This window comes from Eublepharis macularius, chromosome 8 (assembly GCF_028583425.1).
Source record: "Eublepharis macularius isolate TG4126 chromosome 8, MPM_Emac_v1.0, whole genome shotgun sequence".
Classification (NCBI taxonomy): Eukaryota; Metazoa; Chordata; class Lepidosauria; order Squamata; family Eublepharidae; genus Eublepharis; species Eublepharis macularius.
Window position 1 is genome coordinate 65968140 of NC_072797.1, and position 26294 is coordinate 65994433.

At 44.2% G+C, this 26294-nt stretch overlaps 1 protein-coding gene across 1 annotated transcript in view; it reads left to right on the plus strand.

Moving 5' to 3' along the window:
• Nucleotides 1-26294, plus strand: part of FER (FER tyrosine kinase) — a 245382-nt gene that overhangs the window by 27767 nt on the left and 191321 nt on the right. The window contains exons 6-10 of the mRNA XM_054986263.1: nt 4902-5085; nt 6994-7131; nt 8137-8256; nt 15131-15253; nt 16595-16784. Coding sequence (XP_054842238.1) covers nt 4902-5085; nt 6994-7131; nt 8137-8256; nt 15131-15253; nt 16595-16784 — 755 coding nt within the window. The remainder of the gene's footprint in view (nt 1-4901; nt 5086-6993; nt 7132-8136; nt 8257-15130; nt 15254-16594; nt 16785-26294) is intronic.

The following is a 26294-nucleotide window of genomic DNA, read 5'->3' on the forward strand; positions in this document are numbered from 1 at the left end:
CCTTATTGACCAGTGGAGGGTGCCTTTACGCTAATTCATTCATCTATGTTTTAAAAATACAAAAAATTCAAGTGTAGTTTTGACAGAGCTGAAGCTGACAAGTAGCTTTTTTATTGTAGTTCTATATTTCAGTTATTTAAAAAAGCCTGTCTAGGTAATTTGATAATGAGAGTATTAAAATACCAACTTATGATAGCTTGTTAAGAGTTCTGGTTCTGGAGGAGAGAAATCTGTGTTATCAAAATGGGAAAAAATGTCATTTGTTTCTGAAGATTAAAACATTGTGCAGACATCTCACAATTGAAGATGACTGGTGACAGTTCTAAGGCTTGGTTGTGGGCAGTCAAGAATAGTATCTTTCAGGCTGGCCACAAGGACAAATATAGAATACCATTGTAAATATCTGGAGGAAAAGCAAGTGTGGCAGCAGGATGCAAGGGAGGCAGGCTTCAGCAAAAAGGAATTGAGATAAGGTAGAATAATGTACGGGACTACTGTCCAGATAACAATAGAAAAGAGTCTTGAGAAGATCTATTTCCTGTTGTGACTACTGGTAGGAAGAAGGCTTAAATCTCTTTCATGGAAGGACATGTCTAGAGAGTTGTTCGGACAGTTGATGACCTCTCTTCCTTATCTAAGTTAATAACTTTTAGGCTGGTTCTAGGCCTGTCCTGTGAGTTTTCTTAACAAAGGACTAGCTAGAAAGCTCAAGGTGCATTATTGGAAGGCATCTGTCTTGTCCTGTCACTCACCTTCTTTTATTACTTGAGGCTAAGACTGATATTGTTGAGATCCTGTTGAATCATGAGGGGAGCCAGGGTTTATTTTGAGGGGGAAAGCACCGGAACACTGTTCTGGCAGTTCCCCCAACAGGACAGGTGTCAGGTGGTGCCGCCCACCTGACTTTTGGCCATTTGGGGCCGTTTTGGCCTGGATTGGTGATGAAATGGCCTGGATCAGGTTGGTGCCAGGCGGAGGAGGGTTCAGCCCTGATCTGGCCCCAAATGGCCATTTTGGGCCCTTTTCTGCTGGGATCAGGGCTGGAACGGCTGGGATCAGGTCAGTGCCGGGTGGAGGAACCCTCCCCTGCCTGGCGCTGACCTGGTCCGAGCTGTTTCGGCCCTGATCCAGGCCCAAACGAGCCCCAAATGCCCATTTTTGGCCATTTGGGGCCCGTTTTGGTCGGGATCAGAGCCAAAACTGCCAGTATTGGGGGGGACCCCTCCCCTGCCCGGCACTGACCCGATCTGGGCCACTTTGTGCCCAGTCCAGGCCAAAATGTGCCCAAAATGGCCATTTTGGGCCCTTTTGGGTCCTTTTCGGCCTGGATTGGGGCCAAAATGGCCCTGATTGGGCCACTGCCAGGTGGGGACCACTTCCCCGTCTGGCAGCAGTCAAATCCTGGCCATTTCAGGCCCATTGAAATCAATTATGCTAATGATACTCTTCCGGAGATTTTGAAGGGGCATGGCACATGCTAATGACTTATGCTAATGACTTATGCTAATGAGCACCTGCAGCTCTTTTTCTACGAAATAACCCCTGAAGGGAGCAGTACCATAATTCTAAATAATTAAAACTTTTTAAAAAAAAACATGTATTGTAATCTGCACTCTCCATTTTCGTTCTGTGCCATCTGTTTTCTGGAACTATATCACTGGAGTATTCCTTAAGTATTTGGTCATATTCCTGTATCTGATATCTGAGAGGAGCCTCTTTGCTGGTGCAGTAGTTTGGTATATATATCAAATATTGTTGTGTTTTGGGATCATATCTCATGATGTGACAATTTGTTCCGACACAGCAGAGAAGGAAAAGGAAGTCAGAAACACTACTATGCCTATCATACTTACTTTGGCCTAAGTTGGTTTAAACATTGGCATGAGACACTCCAATTTGTTTGGCTGATGCCATTTTGTGTAGTTCGCAGACTTTGTTAACTTCAGATCCTGTTCAAGCAATGTGGCACAAGGGCATGATTTACTTTAAAACATTTATATCCTGCCTATGTAGGTGCTCAAAAATGCTTGAATATATATATAAATAAAATTATAAAACCATAACAGCTTGGAAATGGCTTGCCATTGCTTTTTTTGCCAAGATATGGGTGCTGTGTACCATGATGTCATTGTACTGTCCTAGCTGGAATGCGTGAAATATTGGAAGAGTAAATGGAACATTCCACTTAGAGTAGAGTACATTGTTGCTGCTCTTTAGGAAGCTTGTTATGCTTGGGTGTGATGAGTTTTTAATGTTCAGTGCTGTTCAGTTTCAGGAGACAAAGAGAAAGCCAAATACCATTGTTGCACCAATATAGATAAAAGCACATGACGATAATCAATACTGAGCAATACTAGGCCAAGCACTTGTATTCTAAATGAACATGCAGACTTTGCATGAACCGTCTGTGTGTTTTTTTCTATGTGTTAGGTAATTCTAACAGGTGTGCTTTAATCTTTTGACAGTTAATTAAAATAGTGGACTCTATCGAGATTAATGTTCCTCTATCAGAGATTCAGCCAGTGGTGATCTTTCAACAACTTTTTCTGACACTTCTCAGAGATTTATAGTTTTGTAAGTCTGAGTATGATGTAATTTTTTACTAATTGGAAGGTTATACAATAGAAACTATGAATATTCAGTGAAGCATCAGACCAATCATTGTTTGTTTGTGCTATCATGTGAATAGACCTTAAATATTTGCATATGATGACTTATAAAATTGCCAACTCAGATAGAATGGCAGGGCTCTGATGGAAGAAATCTCTTGAGAGAATTTAGGTGAGAACTTATTTTTACCTATGTATTTCATAGAAACTTTGATTATGTTAAACTTGGAATTTATTAAGAAATGTTAGCAAACTTATTTCTTATTGCCTTTCTGTGTTCTATTTTTATAGGATTTATGTTAATAACCATTTATATTTTTATTACTTGCTTCATTAAAAAACTAGGGTGTATTTTCAATAAAGTGAAATAAACTCTAGACAGGTGTCTGTGTGTTTGATAAAGAGTTGCAAAGCAATATTGAACCCTATATAAATAAATGTACTGATAAACAGGTGGTTCAAAGAACTTATCTGTTTGACAGGTCTGAGAACTAATTGCTGAAAGCTTTCCAGGAGAAAGATACATCTTTCTTTTGGCTAGTAGAAGCTTAGTTTCAGACACGGGCAAAAGCTCGTTACACCATTTCAAAGTAAAAACACTCAAAGATCTTGGAGGTATAGTGTGATAAGGAGTGTTGAAGAAGTTGTACATGGTGCGGTTTAGTCACTTCCTAGCACAATAAGAAATACAGTGCAATGCCTCACTCTTCACGTGTGAACAAGTCACATTTTGGTAGACGGTGTGGTGAATGCCCATTTGCAGGGGTCATTTCGTAGAAAAAGAGCTGGAGGAACTTATTAGCATAACTCATTAGCATAACTCATTAGCATATGCCATGCCCCTTGCCATCACCAGAAGTGGTTCATTAGCATAGCTGATTTGCATATGCCACACCCCCTGACATCACCTATCCTGGCTGTTTTGGACCCAATCCTGGCCATTCAGGGCCGAAATTGGGCCCAAAATGGCAAAAAAAGGCTGAAAATGTCCAAAAAGGGGCCCAAAATGGTCAGGATCGGGCCGCTGCTGAGTGGGAGAGTGATCCACCACCTGTCAGAAGCCCGATGCGGGTCATTTCGGCCCCAATCCAGGCTGAAACGAGCCCCAAATGGCCAAGAGTCAGGTGGGCAGGGCCACCTGACATGTGACCTCTTTGGGGAACTGCTGGAACTACGTTCCTGTGCGTTCCCCCTCGAAATGAGCCCTGCCCATTTGTACGTTTTGATCTAATGATAGTGCTTCAGGAAATGTTCTGCAAACTCATTCACTTAGTGTGTATCCAGTGCAAAAAGATAGAATTGTCTGAGTATGCCTTAGTGCAAAGAAGAAGAAGTCTCTGTCCATTTGAAAATATACAAACCTTCAGTTACTCAAAAGTGATGGGTCCAGAGGAGTTAGCCGTGTTAGTCTGTAGTAGCAAAATCAAAGAGTCCAGCAGCACCATCAAGACCATCCAATTCCACTGCAGCACAAGCCTTCGATAACCACAGCCCTTGTGCTGCAGTGGAATTGGATGTTCTTGATGGTGCTGCATTTTGCTACTACAGACTAACACGGCAAACTCCTTTGAACCTTTACACAAGCAAACTGATCCCCACATCAAAAGGAGCTGTTTGCATTTCCATATCAAAGCAGTTGTTTACATCCCCTCTCTCCTCCTCCCCTCCCCTCTCCTCTATATTTGACCAGTTTCTTTCTGCCCTCCATGCATCTGACAAAGAGAACTGTGATTCTCGAAAGCTTATGCTACAATAAAATTGGTTAGTCTTAAAGGTGCTACTGGACTTTTTTTGATTTCAAAAGTGATGTGAGTTCTCATTGGAACTCACAGGGTTTTTGGTAAGGTACAGAGCAGAAATTAAGAAAAGTAAAATTCTCATTGGCTTTTGAGAGAGACTGTAGGTTTTGCCATGGCTAGAGATTCTGATTTCATTATTTTTAAAATGCCTGTATCAGATGACAAATATGTAAACAGATACAGTAAGAGGATTCAAAGAACTGGGTAGCTCTTACAGGTCTACATAGCAGCCTGTTTTTTGAATTGAGATGACATTAGGTGTACCTAAAGCAAGATCCCAGTCAAGATATATTATACTGAATATGCAACTTTTAATAAAATAATAATGTCAAGCCTTTTAATTCCTTTGAATTCACTAGAAAAGCACATACTAGCCTATCCTACAGAAATTCAAATGAAAAGTGCTTTACTTTCCTTAATTACAAATTCTCTTGGTTGCTGCCTGTAAAATTAGCATTATCATGGATTTTTTTTCTTTTTGCTTTTGCTTCAGGAAAAGAGACTGAAAAAGCCAAAGATCGTTATGATAAAGCCACTATGAAACTCCACATGTTGCACAATCAGTATGTGTTGGCACTGAAAGGAGCACAGTTGCACCAACACCAGTATTATGATACTACACTTCCTTTGTTTCTTGACTCCTTACAGAAGATGCAAGAAGAAATGATTAAAGCACTGTAAGATTCACTTTTCCTTTGTACTGTTCATCTGTGAAAATGTGCATATTTCATCAGTCTTGTTGAGTTAAATTCTAATTTTTTTTTTTGCTAAGTGGTGAATCGTCTATGCATGGAAGGAACCCTTCTATGGATAGATGGACTACTTCTGCAGAAAAGAACTTAAGATCCTACTCGTTAAAAGCAAGGAGCAGCACCAGCAGCCTTCAATAGTATATACTCCTGGTGTTGCTTACTAGTACCACTTTACAGTAGTTATAAACTGTCAATAGCCATTTAAATTACATGGGGATCATATAGTTGTTGTCTGTGTCTGTTTTGCAGCAGCATCCCATAAAGGGTCTCCTAAGCTAAATGAAACTATATTGTGAATGTTCAGACATTCTAAAATCAGGTTATTCCCTCTTCAGTCAGTTGCTGAAATATTAATGACTTGAGACAAATGCTGACTGCATTTTTAAATCTTCAAAGTAAATTATTAAATTGGAACCCCTATTTTGCCATTCTCAAAGTGTCTGACCCCGTTTGCTCTCTCTTTGTGTGTGTGTGTGTCTTCTTCTCCTTTCTTAGTTCAGCCACAGAGGGCACCATTATTTCTTTTTGCATAAAACCGGGCTTTTATCTATTCAGTGCTTTGGATTTGCTCAGTTCTGTAGGGAACACTTTGTAACAGCTGCACTTCTCTCTTATTTGGGCCATCTGAACAAGTTTGATAAGCAAATGATCCCCTCCCCCCCATATAATAGTTTAGCATTATGTAGACTCTGATTAGCTGGCAAAATGCCGACTATTCAGAATCAGCCTCCCAGTTGCTAGGACTTCTGAGTGGAGCCTTTCCTTAGTTTGTCAGTCACATGAGAGTGGCATTGAATATGTAGTATACTAGCAACCAGGCCTGTTGCAAAAACAACGAGCTCTAGAAAACGGCCTCTGGAGGGCCAAGCTGCCTGCTGGGCCTTCCTGGGCCTCTGGAGAACCGCAGCAGCATGCTGGGCTTCCCGGCCGCCTCCGTGGCTATGGAGGTGGCCAGGAGGCCCAACACCGCTCCCCTCCCAAGGCCTGCTGCGCTGGCATGGCCTTCCAGAAGCCTCCTTGGGAGGGCTGGGCCATGGAGGCCTTGGCCGCTGCTTATCCGGGCTTATCCTGGCACAGGTACAGTGTTGCCAATGACGCACTGTGCCTGTGCCATGATAAAAAGTAAGTTGTTGGCAACATGGTTTACCTTTTATATCTTAGGGTAGTAAACCAGTTTTATATACAGATTAAATTCTCTTCATAAAAGTGTTTTGACAACCCTGCATGTAACAGGAAGCATACAGTGTACAATTGAACTCTTTGGCTTGCACTTACCTAGTCTTCCTGCTTAGCTTGAACCTACAATGAGTTCATCAAAATCTGATTCTGATGAGTAAGATAGATTTCACTTGATAAATGATCACCAGGAGGATGTGTGGAGTTAGGAGTTGCTCATTCATCTTTTTGCTCTTCCGTGCAACTGAAATGAACCAGAGGAGGAGAGATAAGGAGGTTGGTATTGTGATTTCACTTTTCTTTACCTTTCATCTGGAGTTCAAAAATGAGAGGAGGGGAAAAGGGAAACAGCTACATTAGCCTGCTTCTCACAAACCTCTCCCTCCCAGTTCAAAATAAGGAAAGAGGAGTGGAAGGAAGGTGGCCTGTGCTACTGAGTTGTCTGCTTTCCTCTTCTCTCTTTCCTGCTTTTGAACAATACCCAGGTACAGCCCCCTCGTACACAACATCTGGGAGTTCTGAGTGCAAAGCCTTAATTGCTCAACAAGTAATTAAATGTCAGAAAATAATGAGATCATTTACTTTTTTCATAAGCTTTACTTTATATATTTTCTCCTGGATTGGCTTACATGGCTTTTGTCTTTTGTTTTTTTCTAGAAAAGGAATTCTTGATGAATATAGTCATATCACCAGTCTTGTAACAGAAGAAATAGTGAATGTTCATAAAGAGATCCAGACTTCTGTTGAACAGATAAATCCTGGTACAGAGTACAGTGGTTTCATAGAGGCTCACAGGTAAAACTCAGATTTCTTTTCTTCCCCTCTCAAGTCTGCAATCTGTTTCTAGTATTAACATTGTAAAATAGTGAATAGTTTGCAGAGGGGACCTTGGTAATGCATCACCAAGGGATTAGTATGGTGAATATTGCCTGCCTTTGTGAAGAGGCACTTTATGCACATGGTTTACCCTGTACAGTTGCTTTAGACATACCTGCCTGGGCAGCTGAATGTGTAAATTATTTTCCTCATCTCTTAAGATTATTTAACTTCATTTCCAGACCAACTCTTCTCTATATTGCAGTCATTTTATTTGCTATTAAACTGTTTTAAAAGCTTTACTATGTGTAGCTGGTTAGGATTAGAAATTCTCTACCAATATGCAAGACTCTTGTATAAGGCAAGAAATAGAGGTGTATGGGAGAAACAACCCTTGCAGCCCCTGGTTCATCATTCTTTGTTTAAATGAGCAGTTTTGGGAAAAGATTAGTGCATAAACAAGTAGTGAAAGCTAAGGGGATGTAGACTGGAAATGGGGTTGAGAGGAAGAGGAAGAGGAGGGTAGAAAGCAGGTATGATACTAACAGAAGCCTTTTATAGTTAGCTCAGAGAGTATAGTATGATAAGCCAATAGCTGCAAGAGTTGTTCTGCCCATGTTAAGGGGCTGAGTCTGGACAAAGAGTTGTCAGCCTGCAGCTGCCATGCCTGGTGTGGAAGGCTGTATATTCTGGCAACATTAAAGGTGCTGACTCATTATCTTCTATAGACACAATTCCTAATAACTTTCTGCTTTAGACTTTTAGCAGTAGCCTGTATCTCACCCCTAGCAATACCCAGAGAATGAGTCATCCTAATAACTCCAATGGAATCTGTATCTTCTCTGTGTCATTGCATAGTCAAAAAAGCAGCAGAAGGTGATGTTATTTTGCTTAACTGCAGATTCTTTTTATTAAGTGCAGTTGGATATGTTGTGTAAAAGAGACCGTGTGCTTTTAATACTCAGCTGTTTTGCATTTCTAAAGGACGCCAGATGTTGTACAACAAGAAATAGAGTTTGATACATCTTTATTGGAAGAAAATGAAAATCTTCAAGCTAATGAAATTATGTGGAATAATTTGACGGCTGAAAGTTTGCAAGGCATGTAAGTAATTTAAATCTCTTTTCTCTCTCCCTGTATAGACATGCATTCTGAGACACATACATCGGAATTCTGCAACCGGAATGATTTATCCAAGTGAAATAAATTTTGCACAAAAATTTATTTTGTTTTTACAAGCTATAATGTTTAAGGAATCTGGAAGTTTCCACTTTGTTGGAGGAGAGTCTTGACAAAGTATAATGAACAATGAGATTGGGGATTAATGGCCTGTGAGTTAGGAGAACACAGAATTGTAGCTGCAATAGAATAAGGAATTGCCTGCCAGGAAAGTGGCAAAAAGCCACTTTCCTGGCTTTTTGCAAACTATGCAAAACTGAATTATTCATGAGGACTTCCCCCCCTCAGGTAGGAGGGTTATACTGTAAGAAAATGGATCAGAAAAATGCTTTGGTAAAGGGATAAGGACTGCAGACTATACTACTGTATACTGTCTTGCTCTGGACATGTTTCCACTAGGTAATTTCTTCATCATTTAACATTTCATGTTTAATTGCTTATGCTTGGGTTCAGCATTATTTCATCTTTGTATCAGATTTCTGGTTGTTTTCAGATTTCTATAACCTGAACCTTATTGCATTGTTTATTGAATGTCCCAACTGCACTGTGTAACCCCATTTTGAGTCTCAGTGAGAAAGGTGAACTATATATAACATAAATAGAGAAAGAGAGAAGTTTGAGGTAGCAGTACCATCTTCTCCCAAACTCTGAGCCCTGCATAAAAGCACTGAAATACCTACTATCTCTGTGTTAATGAACTCATTGCAATTGCAGTAATGGATACGCATACTGGAAGGTTGTGTGGTCATAATCTCACAGTTGCAGCAAATGCACTCGGATATGTTAATCTGTGATCATAACAAAAAATCAAGCAATGCTGATCTATTAAGGTTGTTTAATTCCACCACATATATGAGTATATACATAATTGGTGATGGTACAGAGTATGTACCTTTGTATTCATATGACTGGTTCTTTGTGCAGTGTGTTTAAAAACTGTAGTTCTGGTAATACATTCTTAAGCTGTTAAAAATTAAAGTCTACCTGCTAACATTTAAACTAAATAATTTCTTCCATCAAATATTGATTTCTGTTTCTTCCTCCTGACCCTGACAACTTAACCTGAACTTGATAATGATTGTGTAAATTGAGAGCCCTTTGAAGGTTTTAAAGTCTTCATACATAAGGAGAAACACTTACCATAGGAGTGTTTGGACAAAAAAGATACGAATATTGAAACTTCTCTGTTTAGTCAAGTGAATTCACTTTGTAGGATTAGTTATGGTTGTCATATTGTAAATGGCTAATAAATATTTGGGAGAAGAAATATTTTTCATAAGTATCTGCTGAAACCGATGCTGATTAACTGTTTAATGCATTGTGGAGAATTGCCACATTAAATCTTTCCCTCTAACTCAGTAGATTTATTGTGAAGAAAATTACCCTTTTGATACCCATTATTCCTAACCCAGCATCACAATACTGCATTCATTAGCTGACATTTAGTCAATAATTGTTCCGTATGCTGTTTCCTGTATGGTTGCTGGGTTGTTTTCAACTGTTTCATTGAGTCTTAATGTGTTTTTTTTCTTGAAATGGGGATTTAAAGAACAGTTTACCATGCTATATTACAAACCATCTTTCCAAATTTCCCAAGTGTTGTTGATGATCCAGCTTGGGGGAGGGGCACCCAGTCATGGACCTAATCACATGGTTCAGTGAGCTATTTTTCTAATGGTGATTCCTCAGATTAATCACTTTATTAAAGCTGAGAATCCCACTTGTGCGAAGTAGATCATTGTTCATAGTTATACCTACGTAGCTGTTGTGTAGTGTAAATGGAGTTAATTGTGTTTAACTTGGTCTAGGAAGCCTCAGGATCATTAGACCAGCTGGCATATTCCTGGAATATTCTTCCTGGAAGATAAGCTCTTTTGTGAGCAAAGTGTTTTTTTATCACCATTCTCCTTTTGTTGTCCATATGCTTGCATATTCTTCCTGATTTCATAAGACTTTCTGGTGCAGATGCTTTTGGATACCCTGGGCAAAGTTCCCTGCATGACCAGCTTTGGTTATTAATTATCATGGGAACCTTTGCTTCTTCCTCAGCCAGTATTACTTCCTAAATCGTGGAAAAATTGTTCCTATTTATGCATCCTAAAATGATGTCAATCACGGCATCATATTGCAGAATTGTGAACTGTTATGTAATCAATCAAAGAGTTATTTTTCAGCAAGATTCCTCCAGTTTAGACTGGTGCACTTGGTTGTTGTTGTAGCCTTTGTGTAGTTCCACACATTGAACTTGGTAAAAAGCAAGGTAGTCGAAGTATGTTGTGGGCAGAAAAATATGATCCCTTCTTGCATGTTTGTCTCACATCTTTTGTGTTCTATAATAATATAAGGGCTTGCCAAATGATCATACACAGAAACTCAAACAACTAAACTCAGTAGTAATATTAGTTCTTTTGGAGCAGTGGAGTAGCCTGGGGAAAAATGTGCAGCTTCAGCTGTATGAGCCGAAGTGTGCACAGGGATTTTTCAATATTTTTCACTGTTCTAAAATCGTCTTGCTGGCTGGAGTTTCTTGCTGTGTTTCTTTTCTTCTCCTGCTGAGACAACAAACAAACCAAAGTCTCCCCCGCCCTTTATTTGAGAAACAAGATACCGTGTTACTTGCTGTGATGCTAGAGGATGCTACAGCCAAGGTGATGCCATGATCACTCCTTACCTTTGCCAGGAGCAAATTGATGAGGAAGGTCTTTCCAATTCCACCAGGAGCATCCAGGAAAAAAACCTGACCAGTACCTGACTCAGTGCTACTAAGGATAGTTAGACAGTGAGTTGCTCATCTGTCAGTGAACCCTTGTTATTCAACACCACTTGTGCCAAGGCGGAAGTTTTGTAGCTGGTTTCCTTCAGATAGTCCCTGTTCCCCAAGACTCCTCCTGACCAAGACTTCTCCCAGTATTGTTGGCTGAGGCAGGCCATACTGTGACAAGCCCTGTCCTTCCAAAGCGAGTCCTCAATCAGCACCCAGCATTTGTTGTAAACCTCATTCATTACGTGTTGAGCACTGCGTTGGAACTTCTTCTCCACCTACCACATGATGTCCTCTGATAGACTGTCTTTGTACTTCTTCCAAAGACTCAGAGGACTGAGGAGTTGACAGAATACCAACATCACTTTGAAGAGCTCCCGCAGCTTGAAGGGAGAATCACACAGGGCAGCTCCTCTGAGGTAGTGTCTCAGTGGTTGTCATTCTCCAGGAAACCTAATGCCTTGCATGTAGACTGCAATGTGGGATGGAGGACACCATTCCCAGTCTTCCGATCTGAAAAGGATGTTGGGTCTCGAACCTCATGTAGCAGCAGGCAGAGGTGATAAACTTGGCATTTTTCAGGTGCATGGTGTACACTCTTCCCAGCGCATGATCCTTCTTCATTCCTGGCCAGCCATTGACATCCTTCCCCTGCTTCCTTTTCCTGAACTTGGTATTCTTCCACATAAAGTTAGAAGGGACAGAGTACAAGAGGGTTTTTACAAAATAGTCAGTTTTGCTTAGCTTGAAGAAAGCCAAGAGTGTTGTATGAGGAGGATTGCTTCTTGGCCAAGTTGTTGGAGGTGAAGTACATATACTGACCATTTTCAAGGTGAACAGTGAAATGGAAGACAGTGGCGCACCTCTGATGTATGGGGAATGTCAGGATCCTCCAAACCTCCATCGGCATAGATGACATTGATCATGTCAGGGAAGATGTGCTGCTCTAGCCACAGCAAGATGTGGATACGAGGCAGACCCCGCCTTTGCCACTCCACAAAGTATATGAAGCATCGCGGGTCCCCAAACAGATGGGCCTTGTTCAAGAAAGCCATCATCTTCATTTTTTGGGGGGGCTATGATGTCATAACGATCGTGAAGATTTTGGCCAGGCAATAGTCCATCTGTGATATCCTTCCACCTGGGATTACAGGTGAAAGTAATGAATAGGTCTGGGTGGCCGTGGTGGCAAATGTATGTCATGATATCTTGAGTTCGCCCATGCATGTAGCGAGGCCCCCAGTGAAGGAAGATGGGAGAACCGCTATTTGACCCAGCTGAGCAGCACGAGCATCCTGCCTCCCCACAGCATCCCTCAGGTGAATGTAGCTGTCTGCTCTCAGCTGCGCCTGGTTGATCCTAATGTAGTTCAACCTCTTAGTCTCTGTTTTGGTGTACATGTCAACCAGAAATTGACTGAAGAGGGAGCGGAAGTACACCATGTGGTTGATCTCCTCTTGCCTGACTGTCTTCTTGAGGGGCAACATGGTGTTGGAGTTGCGCTGAGGCAGGACAGTGGAGTACCCATCCTCGCCATGACAGGAGTGGGTACTGCAGGGCGCCGTACGACCGGTGGATCTCGCTGATGTGTCGCAGTGTGTTGCTGCAGCTGTGCAGTACCATGTCCCGCTGCTCAAATTGCTGACCATATCTGTATGGATGACGACTTTGAATTTCTTGCAGGTTGGAGGTACCAAGTCCACAATGGTGTTCAGGTCCTTTATGTAGCTGTTCATGTTGTGTAGCATCGTCTGCAGTTGTTTGACCAATTCCTGTTTGATGTCAGGAAAGTTGTTGCACCTCAAGTCCAGGGGTTTGGGCTTGGCGTTGATGAGTCAGTCAGGACACTTGTCTTTATATAGACAGATAGATAGAGAATGACTAAATCGGCATTATTCAGGTATTCCAAATCAATTTAAAGAATCCCAAATAAAATCTGGATACCAATTACATTAATGCTGAATAAAACCAAATATATTTGATTTTATATCTGTCTAATGCAGCTCAGCCAGTTTCAAGTTGGCTAGCTATTTCTCCAAGTGGTTTTTGAAACTTTGTTTCAGCTAGAAACAGGCTGGCTGCTTCTCCAAGCTATGTTTATTTTAATTTTGTTTTAGGCAGAGTGAGTGAGCGGCCAATGGATGTGCATTGGGGAGATGTCTTTTAACTAACACAACCAGAAAAAGCTTAAGAGTTACTTGCTTTTCTGCTTGCTTGCTGATGTTTCTTTATATATTATTAAGAGTTGCTTAAGCAACTACTTGCTATTTATTTACTTGTTACAGTGTCCCTGGCTTCAGTTTGGTTCTGGTGGGATTCACTTACTTTAGTTTGGTTCTGTATTATATACACTAAGATTTAAACTAAATGGGAAAAAAGAATGTCATTGACTCGCTGGTTCTGTTCTGCTGTTTCTCTGATTTTATGTTGGTTCCACTGCTTTAGTTTGGTTCTGTTGGGCATTGTTGGTTCAGCTTGCATTGGGACTGGCTTTTGGTCAAGGAATCCTTGTGGTTTTGCTTCTTTGCCGTGGAAGCCTTGGGATGGTTTTCCCCACTAGGAAATAATGGAGAGTAGCTGTGGGGAGCTTGTTCAAGGGCTTATAGAATTGGACCCCTAGGTTTAGGGTTCCTGAAACTTGGGAGTGTTTTTAATAGACAGGAAGGACTAGGTTCCTTGCAAATTTGGTGGAGTTTGCTTGAAAAATGTCCTCCCAACCCCCGAGAGAATTTCATAAGGAATAATTACTGAATATATTTGGGATGCTCTAATAAAACTGAATTTGAATAGACAGTCTGACTCGGATATCTGGAATACTGAATGAAAATATTTGCAAGTAACAATGAATATTTCAAACGTAGTACTTTTATTGGAGAGAAATTTAATTTTTTTTTAGTTTTAACAGTTGCTGGAAAAAAATACTGCTTCCAAGTAACTATTTTATTTTGTAGCAGTTTAACTGACCCAAGTGCTATAGGTTAATTTACTTGTAATTGAATGAATGTAATAAGTCTGCAGCCAAGAAGTTTTGGGCAGCACATCAGAGCATTCTCTATGTTAAAAAGAGAATGCTTATACACCTTATTATATTGAGTTATATTACAATATTGGTGGTGGTGGTGGTGGACAGTGCCCTCAAATCATGTTTTGACTTATGGCGACCCCTGGTGGAGTTTTCATGGCAAGAGACTAATAGAGGTGGTTTGCCATTGCCTGTCTCTGAAACCTTGGTCTTCTTTGGAGGTCTCTCATCCAGTTTACTAACCAAGGCCAACCCTGCTTAGCTTCTGAGATTTGACAGTATCAGGCTCACCTGGGCTATCGAGGTCAGGGCTATATTACAATATTAATATTAGCTTATTAATGCTTCCTGGGAATGTAGTAGGTTTTACTGTCAGAAGTGTTTGCAAGTGATTTGATATTTTTAAGTGCCTAGAATATAAATAGGTAAGTGGGCATACCTATAGCTTTAGATTATACACGAGCAACAAAGCCCGTTGTGTCAGTAAACACAACAGGTTCTAGTGGGGCTATGTGAGGGCTGCCCTGCCCTGCAGCGGGGCCTTGTGAGAGCTGCACTGCCCCATTGGGTGGCCTGGAGGTGTGGCCCTATAGGGCCGCACCTGTCCTTTCTGCCACCTCTGTGGCTGCTGCAGAGTCTTGGGTGGGCTGCGCCGCTGCACTGGCCATCCCAAGACCCTGCAGAGGCCTGGTGTGGCAGCATGGAGGACCGGTGCGGCAGCAGGAAGGCCCTCACAAGGCCCCACAGAGGCGCAGCGAGGAGGCTGCTGCAACAGTGGAGTATCCTGGCCCTCTTGAGACTGTGTTGCTGACAACTCACTTTTTGTCCTGGTGCGCCTGTGCAGGTGCACCAGGATAAAAAGTAAGTCATCGCCAATAAGGCTTGCTTTTTATATAGTAGAATTGCTCTTTCTTCATCTTAGTGACTATTCAGAGAGATGGGAAGTAAGATGATAATAGTACACAAAGCACATTTGTCATCAAGGCATATATCGTTTCTTTCGATTGAAACCATAGGTTGAAAACAATTGTAGAAGAACTGATTCAGACTCAGCAGATACTTCTAAACAAGGAGGAGCTTGTGTTGGAACTAGAAAAAAAGATTGAAGAATCTTCAAAGATTTGTGAAAGGAAATCAGAGTGAGTACTAGAAATGTTCAGTTTTGAAATTCTAATATAGTGTGATTGGATCTGGTATGTGAAATTGTTTAATTGTCTACATGTTAAATGTGCAAAAATGATGCATTTTATCTTGTTATGCTACTTCTCAGAATTTTATTTATTTGATAAGAACTAAAATAGGTTTCATCTTCAAGTATTTGTAACTGTTGTTAGGAAATAACAGTGCCCTTTGTTGGATGGATATACTGGAATTAAGAGAAGCAAGTGGGCAGGCTACAGAAAATAGAACCAATTTTTTCTGAAGATCCCACCCCTTATTTCCCAAATTGGTCATTAAAGGCAAATACCTCTGTGTGCTTGCAGTCAGATTTGCTTCTGCCCCTTAAGGGGGGAATATGATAAACAGCTTTCCTTAGATATTTTATGAACTTACCTTCCCAAACATTTAGGCACCAATGTATTGTCGAAGGCTTTCACGGCCGGAGAACGATGGTTGTTGTGGGTTTTCCGGGCTGTATTGCCGTGGTCTTGGCATTGTAGTTCCTGACGTTTCGCCAGCAGCTGTGGCTGGCATCTTCAGAGGTGTAGCACCAAAAGACAGAGATCTCTCAGTGTCACAGTGAGAGATCTCTGTCTTTTGGTGCTACACCTCTGAAGATGCCAGCCACAGCTGCTGGCGAAACGTCAGGAACTACAATGCCAAGACCACGGCAATACAGCCCGGAAAACCCACAACAACCATTTAGGCACCAAGTTTGAAACTAGTCCTGTGCCAGAAACCTGCCTGTATACTAGTACTTATATCACTCTTCTTTTCTTTTTGTCCTTCCTCCCTCCAATTAGTGAGATCTAATATATCTTGTCCGCTTTCCTTTTCTAATGTGGTATGGACACAGACGTGCTAACTCCTACCTTTACCTCTTCTTTATGGCATCATTAAACTTTCCAAACTCTTTGTCTTGCTTACTCCCCTTTCCCTACTTTCCCATCCTTTGCTATATTAAGTACACAGTCAAAGTGCTGTTGGATTCCTGTCTCTGCAAATCTTTACCCACCGTGTCTTGTAAGAAATGCGCTTCTTGCAGCCTCTTTCTATCAAGTATCTCTTAGGTAGCATAGGTTAGAATATGCGTCTAATTTTCAAACTTGCACCAGAAAATACAAAACCATCCAGTATTTTTGTAACAATTATTGTTCTGAACTGTTGAAATCTCTGTTGTTACAAATAAAGATTTTTGAGGCATTCTTTGGCTGGCACTTTTAAAGGAAAAAGTATGTTAAAGATGTATTATTCAGTATGGTTTTGACAAAAATGCTGCCCAGTTCTTTTCAGAGCTAACTTTGTCCTCTTCTTTTCAGTGTTGTGCTTCTGCTCAGCCAGAAGCAGGCACTGGAAGAGCTAAAGCAAACTGTTCAGCAATTGAGATGCACTGAAGTCAAGTTTGCTGCCCAGAAAGAACTTCTCGAACAAAAAGTTCAAGAAAATGATGGAAAAGAGCCCCCACCTGTCGTAAATTATGAGGAGGATGCCAGATCTGTCACGTCTATGGTAAACCCTACATTTATTATATACCATTATGAATTTTGCAAGGATTCATGATTAACTTAAGATTATATTATGGTTGGAGACATACTCAATGGTGTGTTTATCCCTTTGTTGTGAATATTGAACCCTTCTGTTTAAAAACTGGTTAAAAACATGGATGGTAGATTGCACTGACATTCCCTCTAATCACAATCTTTATGGTCCTGTCCTCTGTCTGAAAGGCACTGAAATGAGGCTGCCCAAAAACAATGTAGGGTACTCCTCAGGAACAGTGAAAAATATTAGTTTTGAGTTTAAATGACATCCCCTCATGCATGATTTGATAAGGACTTGTTTATTGCCTACTAGGAAGCATAGAACATTAAGGGTAGCTGAGTGCCAGTTAGGAGGAGGAAAAAGAAAAGGGGGGAGGTAGAGGAAATGAGCCTGATTAAGCCAATACTAATTTATGGCATTCAGGAAGGGGGGATATGCATTGGTGAGGTGTGTACTGGTGAGGCATTTATCCCTCCAAACCTGTGAGAGCCCATGTGGTGTAATGGCTAGAGTGACGGACTAGGATCTTGGTGACTCAAGTTTGATTCCTTGGTCTGCCAAGTTTGATTCCCTGCTTAGTGGATGGCCTTGGGCCAGTCACACACACTCAGACTAACCTACTTCACAGATTTTGTGACGAAAAAAATGGAGGTGAGTAGAATGATGTAAGCTACTTTGGATTTCTGTTTTAAGATAGGCGGAGTATAAATAAACGAAAATAAAATAAACTCTAATCCTCTTTTCCCAGTCCCACCCTGGCCAGATACTGAAAATTTTTAGGAATGTCTGATTTAAAGTTAAGAGTTCAGATAGGAAGATTAATTAGGAGTGAAGGGGGGAAAAGCATCCTCTATTTCATCCCCCCCCCCCCGGGTAAATTCCTAAGTAACTAACAAACAATGTAAAGTATCTTGGGAATGGGGTTAAAATACAATTAGGGTGTATGTCCTGTATAGCATATGAACAGGGTAGTAAAAATGCACTCAGGTTTGAGGCTAGAAAAGTGGCTTCTTCCTTGATTAGTCCAAACCGTAGCTTGAAGTTCAAGACCCAAGTGAGTTTGTTTATGTATCCTTGATCTTCAGTAGTCCCATGCCATTATGCTATATGTGGAAAGAATTTCCCAGTTCATCCTTCCCACAGTTAATTTCAGGCCTTCAACTTGTTAGGGAGCATTTGCAGTGATAGCTATGATTGTTAACTTGTTCGAAGTTGGCATACCCATGATTACTAGATACATTATTACAGTATACAGAAGGTGGATAATTTAGGGATTCCTGGAAGCTGCTCTACAAATATGATATAAAAAATACACACCATTTGGCTAACATGTATCCTGTCTTGACTTATAAAGAAATGTTGACACTAACAGCTACCATCTAAAAATAGATTTCTGGTGGTCTCAGAATTAGACTAGCTTGCCTTGGACAGTTCCTTGACACAATAGAAAACTTTTAAAAGTAGTCCCTAAGAAGTAAAAAGTATAAGAAAGGTTAAGCATCTCTTGATGATTATGTTGGAGCTTTTGTAAACATTGCCTGTAAGACTTCCCCTTTATCCGCATAACCACAAGAACTACAATTGTGGTATGGCCTAGTTTCTGAATATTTTTATTTCTGTGCTAGATACCACAATAAACTTCAGGGGTCAAGTTATTCTGATTATTACAGTCTCTCTTGGCACAGTAATGCTAAGTTTTGACTATTCAGAAGATTGTTTCCTGTTGTCTGTTGCAAGTGGCAAGAATATTGAAGTTTGGAGTCCTTCAGTTTCTGTGCAGCGCCTTAAATTTTGTCTCCATTACATTTTTCAAATGTACAAAGTGCCTCACAGCCTTAATCATTGATCCTTAAAACAGTGTTGTGAAGTTACACTAAAACAATAAAACTGGCTTATTCAAGGCCACCCAGTAAATTTTGTGGCAGAACTTGCATACTATTCTTGAAAATACATGTTTTCTAAACACATGCTGACCATGATTCCAGAAGGATAGATCCATTAGTCCATTGTAACAAAAATAAACACAGGACTTAAGGCACCTTAAAGACTAACAACATTTTTATTCAGCATTATCTTTCATGGACTTGAATCAGCTTCTTCAGATGCACTGAATGTATCCTCATTGTGCAGTCATTTTATTGTAGTGGTATGAAAAACAAGCAGTAAAGTTAATTAGTCTTGAAGTACAGATTGAAATGTAATTACATAAGAACTGAATCAAAAATACATTTCCTATTAGCTAGTGAAATGGGAACAGGGCTTCCATGGTTTTGCTAAGAGTTAACATTTGCAGTGTATAAGAAATCCCAGATTTTCATTCATACCAGAGGGATTGGTAGTGTGAGACCTCCTAACCATATTTTTTTAAAACAGGAAATCACTCCACATATGTAGATATGGTCTACTTATCTATAATTGTCCAGGCTGTTGTGCTGCAAATCAATCATGAGATAGGTTAAATGTGGGATACGAAGCATAGATAAAACTTGAGTTACTAACATTTAAATTATTTACATTTGAATCAAAATTTTCTGGAAAATTTTAATGAAAATTTTCATAGCTCACTTCAGATACCAAGAGGGTTCCTAAGTTTGTTGAACTTGTGGGCAACTCTGAAATTTTGAAACGGGGTAGTGAGCACTATCAGCAAATGGTGACCATGGGAGGCAGTCACAAAATGATTACCATGGGGTTGGAGCACATCACAATTTTGGAATGTTCTAAGTCAAGCATCTGTCAACAGTGGAAGTAGTTGTTTCTGAATGAGTGCTTCCTGCATATGCAAAGGAGAAGGTTCTTGGGCTTTTCCAAAATAGTGGGATTGGCTCTTTGCTGTGGGAGAAGAAGCTGGAATGGGCTCTTTGCGCTGGGGAAGAGGTGTAAGTGGTCATACTTGCCCTCATGATATTAAGGCTTATGAATATGGCAATATCATAAGCCCCTCTGCACATGTGTTTAAAACACAGACAAGCTGCCTGGCTAGGCAGGAGATGGAATAGTACTGGAATGTGAGAAGAGAAGTAAGACTAACTTAGCCCCACACCCCGGAGTTTGTGCATAACCATAGAACAATGGAGGGCTCCAGAGGTATGTGGATGAATCCATTCACACTCCCTGCCAATTCTACCCTTTACCTACTCTCCTATTGTAGCCTCACCCATCCAGCCATCGTGGGTCATCAAATACTCTTTTTACACCTATAGTTCCTCCCAGGAAGATGTAATCAAACCTTCCTAGTTCATTGTCCCACCTTGGAGACAGTTCACCAGCCTTATTGTCTCACCCTGGAGACTGTTTCCCAGTCCTTTGTCCCACCCTGGGAAGAACCATTAAGGTATTGTTTTAGGGCAGAGACTCTCAGTCCTGCCTCAGGGCACGTTACACAGTATGTATGACTGTCCTGCCATGTGCTCAGTGTGAGTGTGTGTTCTGGACCCTCCACACGCCCTCAGATGGCATGTCTGAGCCCTTCTCCCTCTTGCCATGAAGTACTGATCACTGAAGCTGCTCCCCCTTGGATACTCTCAATCTTTTGGACCTGGTAACTATAAAACCAACTCGGCAACTCTCCTCCCTGTTTTTTTTCTAGTTAGCTCTGTGTGTGCGCTGTGTGTTTTGTGTGCAATTGATCTGTAATATTTTAAATAACCCCTTTTGATTGAATATCTGCCTGCTTATTGAAAGGGTTCTCTAGAGGAATGGATCCTCATAGACCTTGGAGCACAAGATCCCATAGTTACCGGCCTCTCGCATGGCTGTCTTCCTTGCTTGTTAATTCCCCCACAAATTCTCTCACTCACAAGGAGACCAATTCTGGTAACAGTGGTGCTGTTTAGTTTGATACCTATTCAGCCAGAGGATGCTAGATTCAAAGATGCAGATTTTGTGTGTTTATGACCAAGATAAGGGCACGTGGCTATGGTGTGCCTTCCTGAGAGTGCTCAGTGCTTCGTTAGTCATCTGGTCAGTAGCAACCCAACGCTCCCTGTCCCATTCAAGATCCTCTGCTTTCTTCTCCAAGGAGTGTAGGAACCAGGAAATGCATCAGTGGATGCCAGAGTGCCCATAAGCCTCATGTTGGGGATTGTTGTTACAAAAATTAGTTGGCGTGAGTTTCAGGGAAAAATATGCAGGCTAATAAAATCAGTGGTCCAGATTCTATGCAGTGCTGGCATAGGAAGCTGACGGAAGTGGATTTTTTCTGCCTTGCTCTTCCCCCCATAGCTGCTTGTGAGGCTCAAAAAGGCTTCACTGTCCTATATGGGTGAGAAGCTGCACAACACAGTCTGCTGCATTGAGTAGGGGGAAGAAAGCGAAATCATGTTTCTGTGCCTTTGAGAAGTGACTTTTATCTCAATGCAGTTTCTGATATTGTATGACTTTCTATCCACACAGGTCCCCCAGTGTCATCTTTTGATGGTCACACACAGTTGCTGGGGGAAGGGAAGAAGGCAATATGCTTTGCCAGCCTCTGGCATAGAATTCAGACAAGTGAGAAAAAATAGTGTTTTTTGCAATGAAAAAATACTGTGTATGCGAGTGCACATGCACGTTCAATCAATCCATACTGCCCAGATACCTGCCTGATCGTCTTCGTCCTTCTGTGCAGCCCCACATTGGGACTGCGCAGGCGCAGGCCAGCCGCGGAAAAGATTTTTCTAGCTTCCAGAGATGTGAGGGGGACGTTCGGATCCACCGCGCATGCGCGCCGGTGTTCCCGCCAATTTTGAATGCATATATATCCGAACGTCCCCGGCATTCCCTCAGTTCCTTTTTCGCCGCCGTACGAAAAGGTTCTATTGTCTAGCGTTTATCCTCTCAGCGTCTCTTCGGAGTTTTGGATTGTGATCTTCTGCTCGGTATTTTTTCCCCTTGTCGGTGGGAGATACCGTTCATTATGTCCCAAACTTCCTTGTTTAAGAAGTGTCTTAAGTGCGGCACTAAAATGACGCACTCGGACGGCCATGAGCTCTGCCTCATCTGCCTGGGCGAGGGGCATGTTGTCGAGCGCTGCTCCATCTGTATGTCCTTCACCCCGAAGGCAAGGAGTGATCGGAAGGCCAGGCTCCGTGCCTTTTTGTGGGATGCTAACCTTCTCCCCCCCAAGCCATCCGGCTCTTCGGGAGATAGACCCCGCTCCGCCGCTCCGTCGCCGGCGCCGTCTCGTAAGTCGCCAGAGCAGCTCCTCGCGGAACCGACGGGGCAACCCGTTCCGGAGGCCCGACCTGACTCCGGTTCCGGGGATCGTCCTTCCGACCGGAAGGCCAAGAAGCGTTCCGCATCCAAGCCGAAGTCCTCCTCCAAGCCCTCGGCCGCAGAGGCTGCTTCGGAACCCCAGCCCAAGAAGGCCAAGGCGAAATCGAGGGCCAAGGGCCGTGCTTTATCCCCGGCTCCGACTGTGCGACCTGGTACTCCATCTGGACCGGTCCTGATCCCTGACGATGTGGTGAGTCTCCACACCCCGTCTCCTCCCTGCACGCCTCCTCCGTCGGTTCCCGAGGAATTCGTGTCGTTCCCATCTTTCACGGAACCGTTCCAGTCATTCGAACGCTCCCTGCCTTCCGCCCCGGCGCCTTCGGAGGCCTCCGTTCCATTGCCGTCTACCTCGTCGGTTCCGATGCCTCTTCGCTGGCCCGCCCCGGTGCCTGCTCCTCTGCCCCCTTGCCAGCCTGTCGCGGGGATTGAGAACATGACCTCCTGGCAGGATTTTGTGGCGTGGTTCCAGCAGTCGCTGCCCTTCCTGCAGCACCCTTCGGTTCCGGTGGTTTCCGTTCCGGCTCAGCCAGTCGGGCTCCCGGCATCCGCTCCTCCACCTCCTGGCTTGCCTCTGCGTCCGTCGGTTCCGGCGACTTGTCCGTCGGCCCCGAGCGCTCACCGGTCCTCGGTTCCGACACAAACCTCGCCGGAGTTTTCAGATTCCGAGGATGAGGAAGGTCTGGCGTCACCGTCGGAGTGTTCTTCAGATGCGGCCTCTGATCCTTCCCCGGATGACACCGTGGGTGGGCCCCGTTCATCGTCTCCGAATGACGACTACAGGCTGTTCTCCGAGCAGATGGTGCGGATGGCTGCCGCGCTGGAGATAGACGTCTCCTCCACGACCTCCAAGCCCAAGAGTAAGCTACTGGAGGCTCTGTATTCCGGGTCCCCCGCGTCGGTGGCGTTTCCCCCTGTGGAGGATTTTGTTGACAGCGCTCTCGCGCTCTGGCAAACACCGGCGTCCGTGTCCGCGACGGCAAAGAAGGTAGAGAGGTACTACCGTTTAAAGCAGGATGATTGCCCGTACCTCTTCAGTCATCCGAAACCCTCCTCAATCGTGGCTGAGGAGGGTCAGGCTCGGTTCCGTTCCGGTTCCTCGTCGGCGCCGGCGGACCGAGAAGGCAGGAAGCTGGATGGCATGGGCAGGAAACTCTACTCGTCCGCGTCTTTGGGGTTCCGTATTGCCAACTTCCAGGCCATTATGGGGTCCTACAATCTGTTCCTCTGGAAACGGCTGTCCTCTTACCTCTCCGATCTCCCCGAGGATCGCCGCCACTTGGTGAAGGCCCTTCAAGCAGAGGCCATGCGGCTGTCAAAACAGCAAATGACAGCGGGCAAGGATGCTGCCGACTCCGCGGCGCGCTCGATGGCGACTTCGGTGGTCCTGCGTCGACACGCCTGGCTCCGGTCCACTGCCCTGCCGCCTGAAAAGAAGGCGAAAGTGGAGGATTTCCCCTTCGAGGGGCCCCAGCTCTTCTCGGAGAAGACGGATGAATCCCTCTCCCTGATGAAAAAGAATCAGCAGACGGCCAAGTCCCTCGGAGTCGCCCCCTCGGTTCAGTCATCGGGTCCGAGGTATCGTTATGGTCGGTTCCGATCCTACCAGGCCCCTTACCAACCTTACCAGCAGCGTCAAGGGCGCTTCTTCTCGGGCCAGTCCTACGGTCACCGATCCTATTCAACCCAGCAGCGTCATTCTTCCCGGCGCTCCTGCCGGTCCAAGGGCAGGCAACAGCCTTCTTCACCCAAGCCTTCGACCTCGGTGCAGAAGCCCTCGGTCTTCTGACTAAGCCTGAACGCTCCCCTGTTGGCCTCCAAGGACGCCTCCTCTGCTGCCCAGTTTCTGGACAGGCTTCGGCCTTTTTTGCCCTGTTGGCAACGTGTTACTTCTGACACTTGGGTCCTGTCCATTGTGGCCCATGGTTACAAGTTAATGTTTACAGATGCACCTCCTCTCTCTCTCCCTCCCCGTTGTTCTCCATGTTGTGATGTTATGTTGCACAATAATGTTATAGAGTTGGTTAACAAAGGTGCTGTCCGGGTGGTCAATGTCGCTGCTTCCCCGTGGGGATTTTACTCGAGGTACTTCCTTGTGGATAAGAAGGATGGAGGTTCCCGGCCCATTTTGGACCTTAGGGGCCTCAACAGCTATTTAAAGGTTGAGAAGTTTCGGATGCTGACCCTGGTACGGGTCATGGAGCTCCTAGAGGTGGGCGTCTGGTTAGCTATTCTAGACTTGAAAGACGCAAACTTCCACATCTCCATCTTTGAGGGCCACAGGAAGTATCTGCGGTTTGCCTATGGGGATTCTGTATATGAATATACGGTGTTGCCTTTTGGGCTGGCCTCTGCGCCCAGGGTCTTTACGAAGTGCATGGCCACTGTGGTGGCATACCTACGGTCCAGGGGGTGCTTTATCTACCCGTACCTGGATGATTGGCTCCTAGTGGGACCCTCAGCTGACTCTCTCCAGGGCCATATTGCCCTCACTTTGTCTGTACTGGCTGAGTTGGGCTTGGTGGTTAATAGGGATAAGTCCATCCTTACTCCGGGCACAGCCATTAGGTTTATTGGGGTTCATCTAGACTCACCACGGGGCAGAGCCTACCTGCCTCCAGATCGCCTGACCAGGCTTTCTTCCTTAGCCCGTCATTTCCTGCATAACCGTTACCAAACTGCCCTTTTGATCCAAACGTTATTGGGCCTTATGGCCTCCTCCACTGGGGTGGTTTTCTTTGCACGCCTGCATATGAGGCCTCTGCAAAACTGGTTCGTCCGGAGGTACAACCCCCTCACTATGGGCCAGCATCAGAAGTTCTCCATTCCCAGGGTGGTGCTGCGCTCTCTGGCCTGGTGGACTGTCCCTGGAAACCTGTCTGAGGGTTGTCCTTTCGGCCCCTTCCTAGCTGAGGTCACAGTTTATACCGATGCCTCCAACTTGGGATGGGGGGGGGGGCGCTGTGGACAGCTTTCGGCTCAGGGCATCTGGTCCCCATCTGAGGCATCCATGCATATCAACCTTCTTGAGCTTCGGGCGATCCGTTACTCCCTCGCTTCTTTTGCAGATGCCGTTCGGAACAGGAAGATTCAGGTCCTGTCGGACAATACCACGGCCTGCTACTATCTCAACAAGCAGGGGGGAACGGTCTCGCTCAAGCTCTGCAAGGAGGCAACGACTCTATGGAATTGGGCCGTGGCCAACAACGTCCTTCCCAGGGCCGTGCACATTGCCGGGGAGCTCAACACCTCGGCAGATGCGCTGAGCAGGGTGTTTCTGCCTCAGCATGAGTGGTCCCTAAACAGGGTCTACCTCGACCAGGTTTTCCGCACATGGGGCACGCCTTTGGTCGACCTCTTCGCCACTGCCCGCAACAAACAGGCCCCGCTGTTCTGCTCCCGGGCCGGCATTGGCCGCCACTCCCTAGGGGATGCCTTCCAAATACCTTGGTCCCCAGGGCTCTTTTATGCCTTCCCGCCCTTTCCGCTCCTGTACAAGGTTCTTTCCAGGGTCAGGGCCTACCGAACCCGCTGTATCCTCGTTGCCCCTCGGTGGCCTCGCCAGGATTGGTTCCCCCTTTTGCTCTCCCTGTCCCAGGGGCGATGCCTCCCCCTGCCTCACGCCCCGGACCTCTTAACCAGGGGCGGGGTGTGGCATCACGATGTGGCTGTACTGAATCTGGCTGCCTGGCTTCTGGGCAACCGGGAATGAACCTCTCTTCTGGGGTGCTTGGGGTGATCTTGAATGCCCGGAAACCGTCCACCAGGTTGTCCTACCAGAGGAAGTGGTCACGTTTTTCCCGGTGGTTGGCCCCAAAGGGGGTTTCTCCCTTTAGTTGCCCGCTCCCTGTCATCCTGGACTACCTCCTGGATCTCTGCTCCCAGGGCCTTGCGTTTTCCAGTATTAAGGTCCACATGGCTGCAATCTCTGCCTTCCATGAGCAGATTGATGGGAAGACCGTTTTTACTCACTGGCTTTCCAAGCAGTTTCTGAAGGGCCTGTTCAAGACCTTCCCTCCTAGGGCCCATCCCATTCCACAATGGAGTCTCTCCCTGGTTCTCTCCCAACTGATGCTCCAGCCCTTTGAGCCTCTATCTTCCTGCCCCCTGCCTTTGCTCACTCAGAAGGTGGCTTTCCTGGTGGCAATCACGTCCTCTAGGCGTGTTGGGGAGCTGTCTGCCCTGCAGTGTGACCCTCCCTTTCTGCAGTTTTTCCCTGGTACT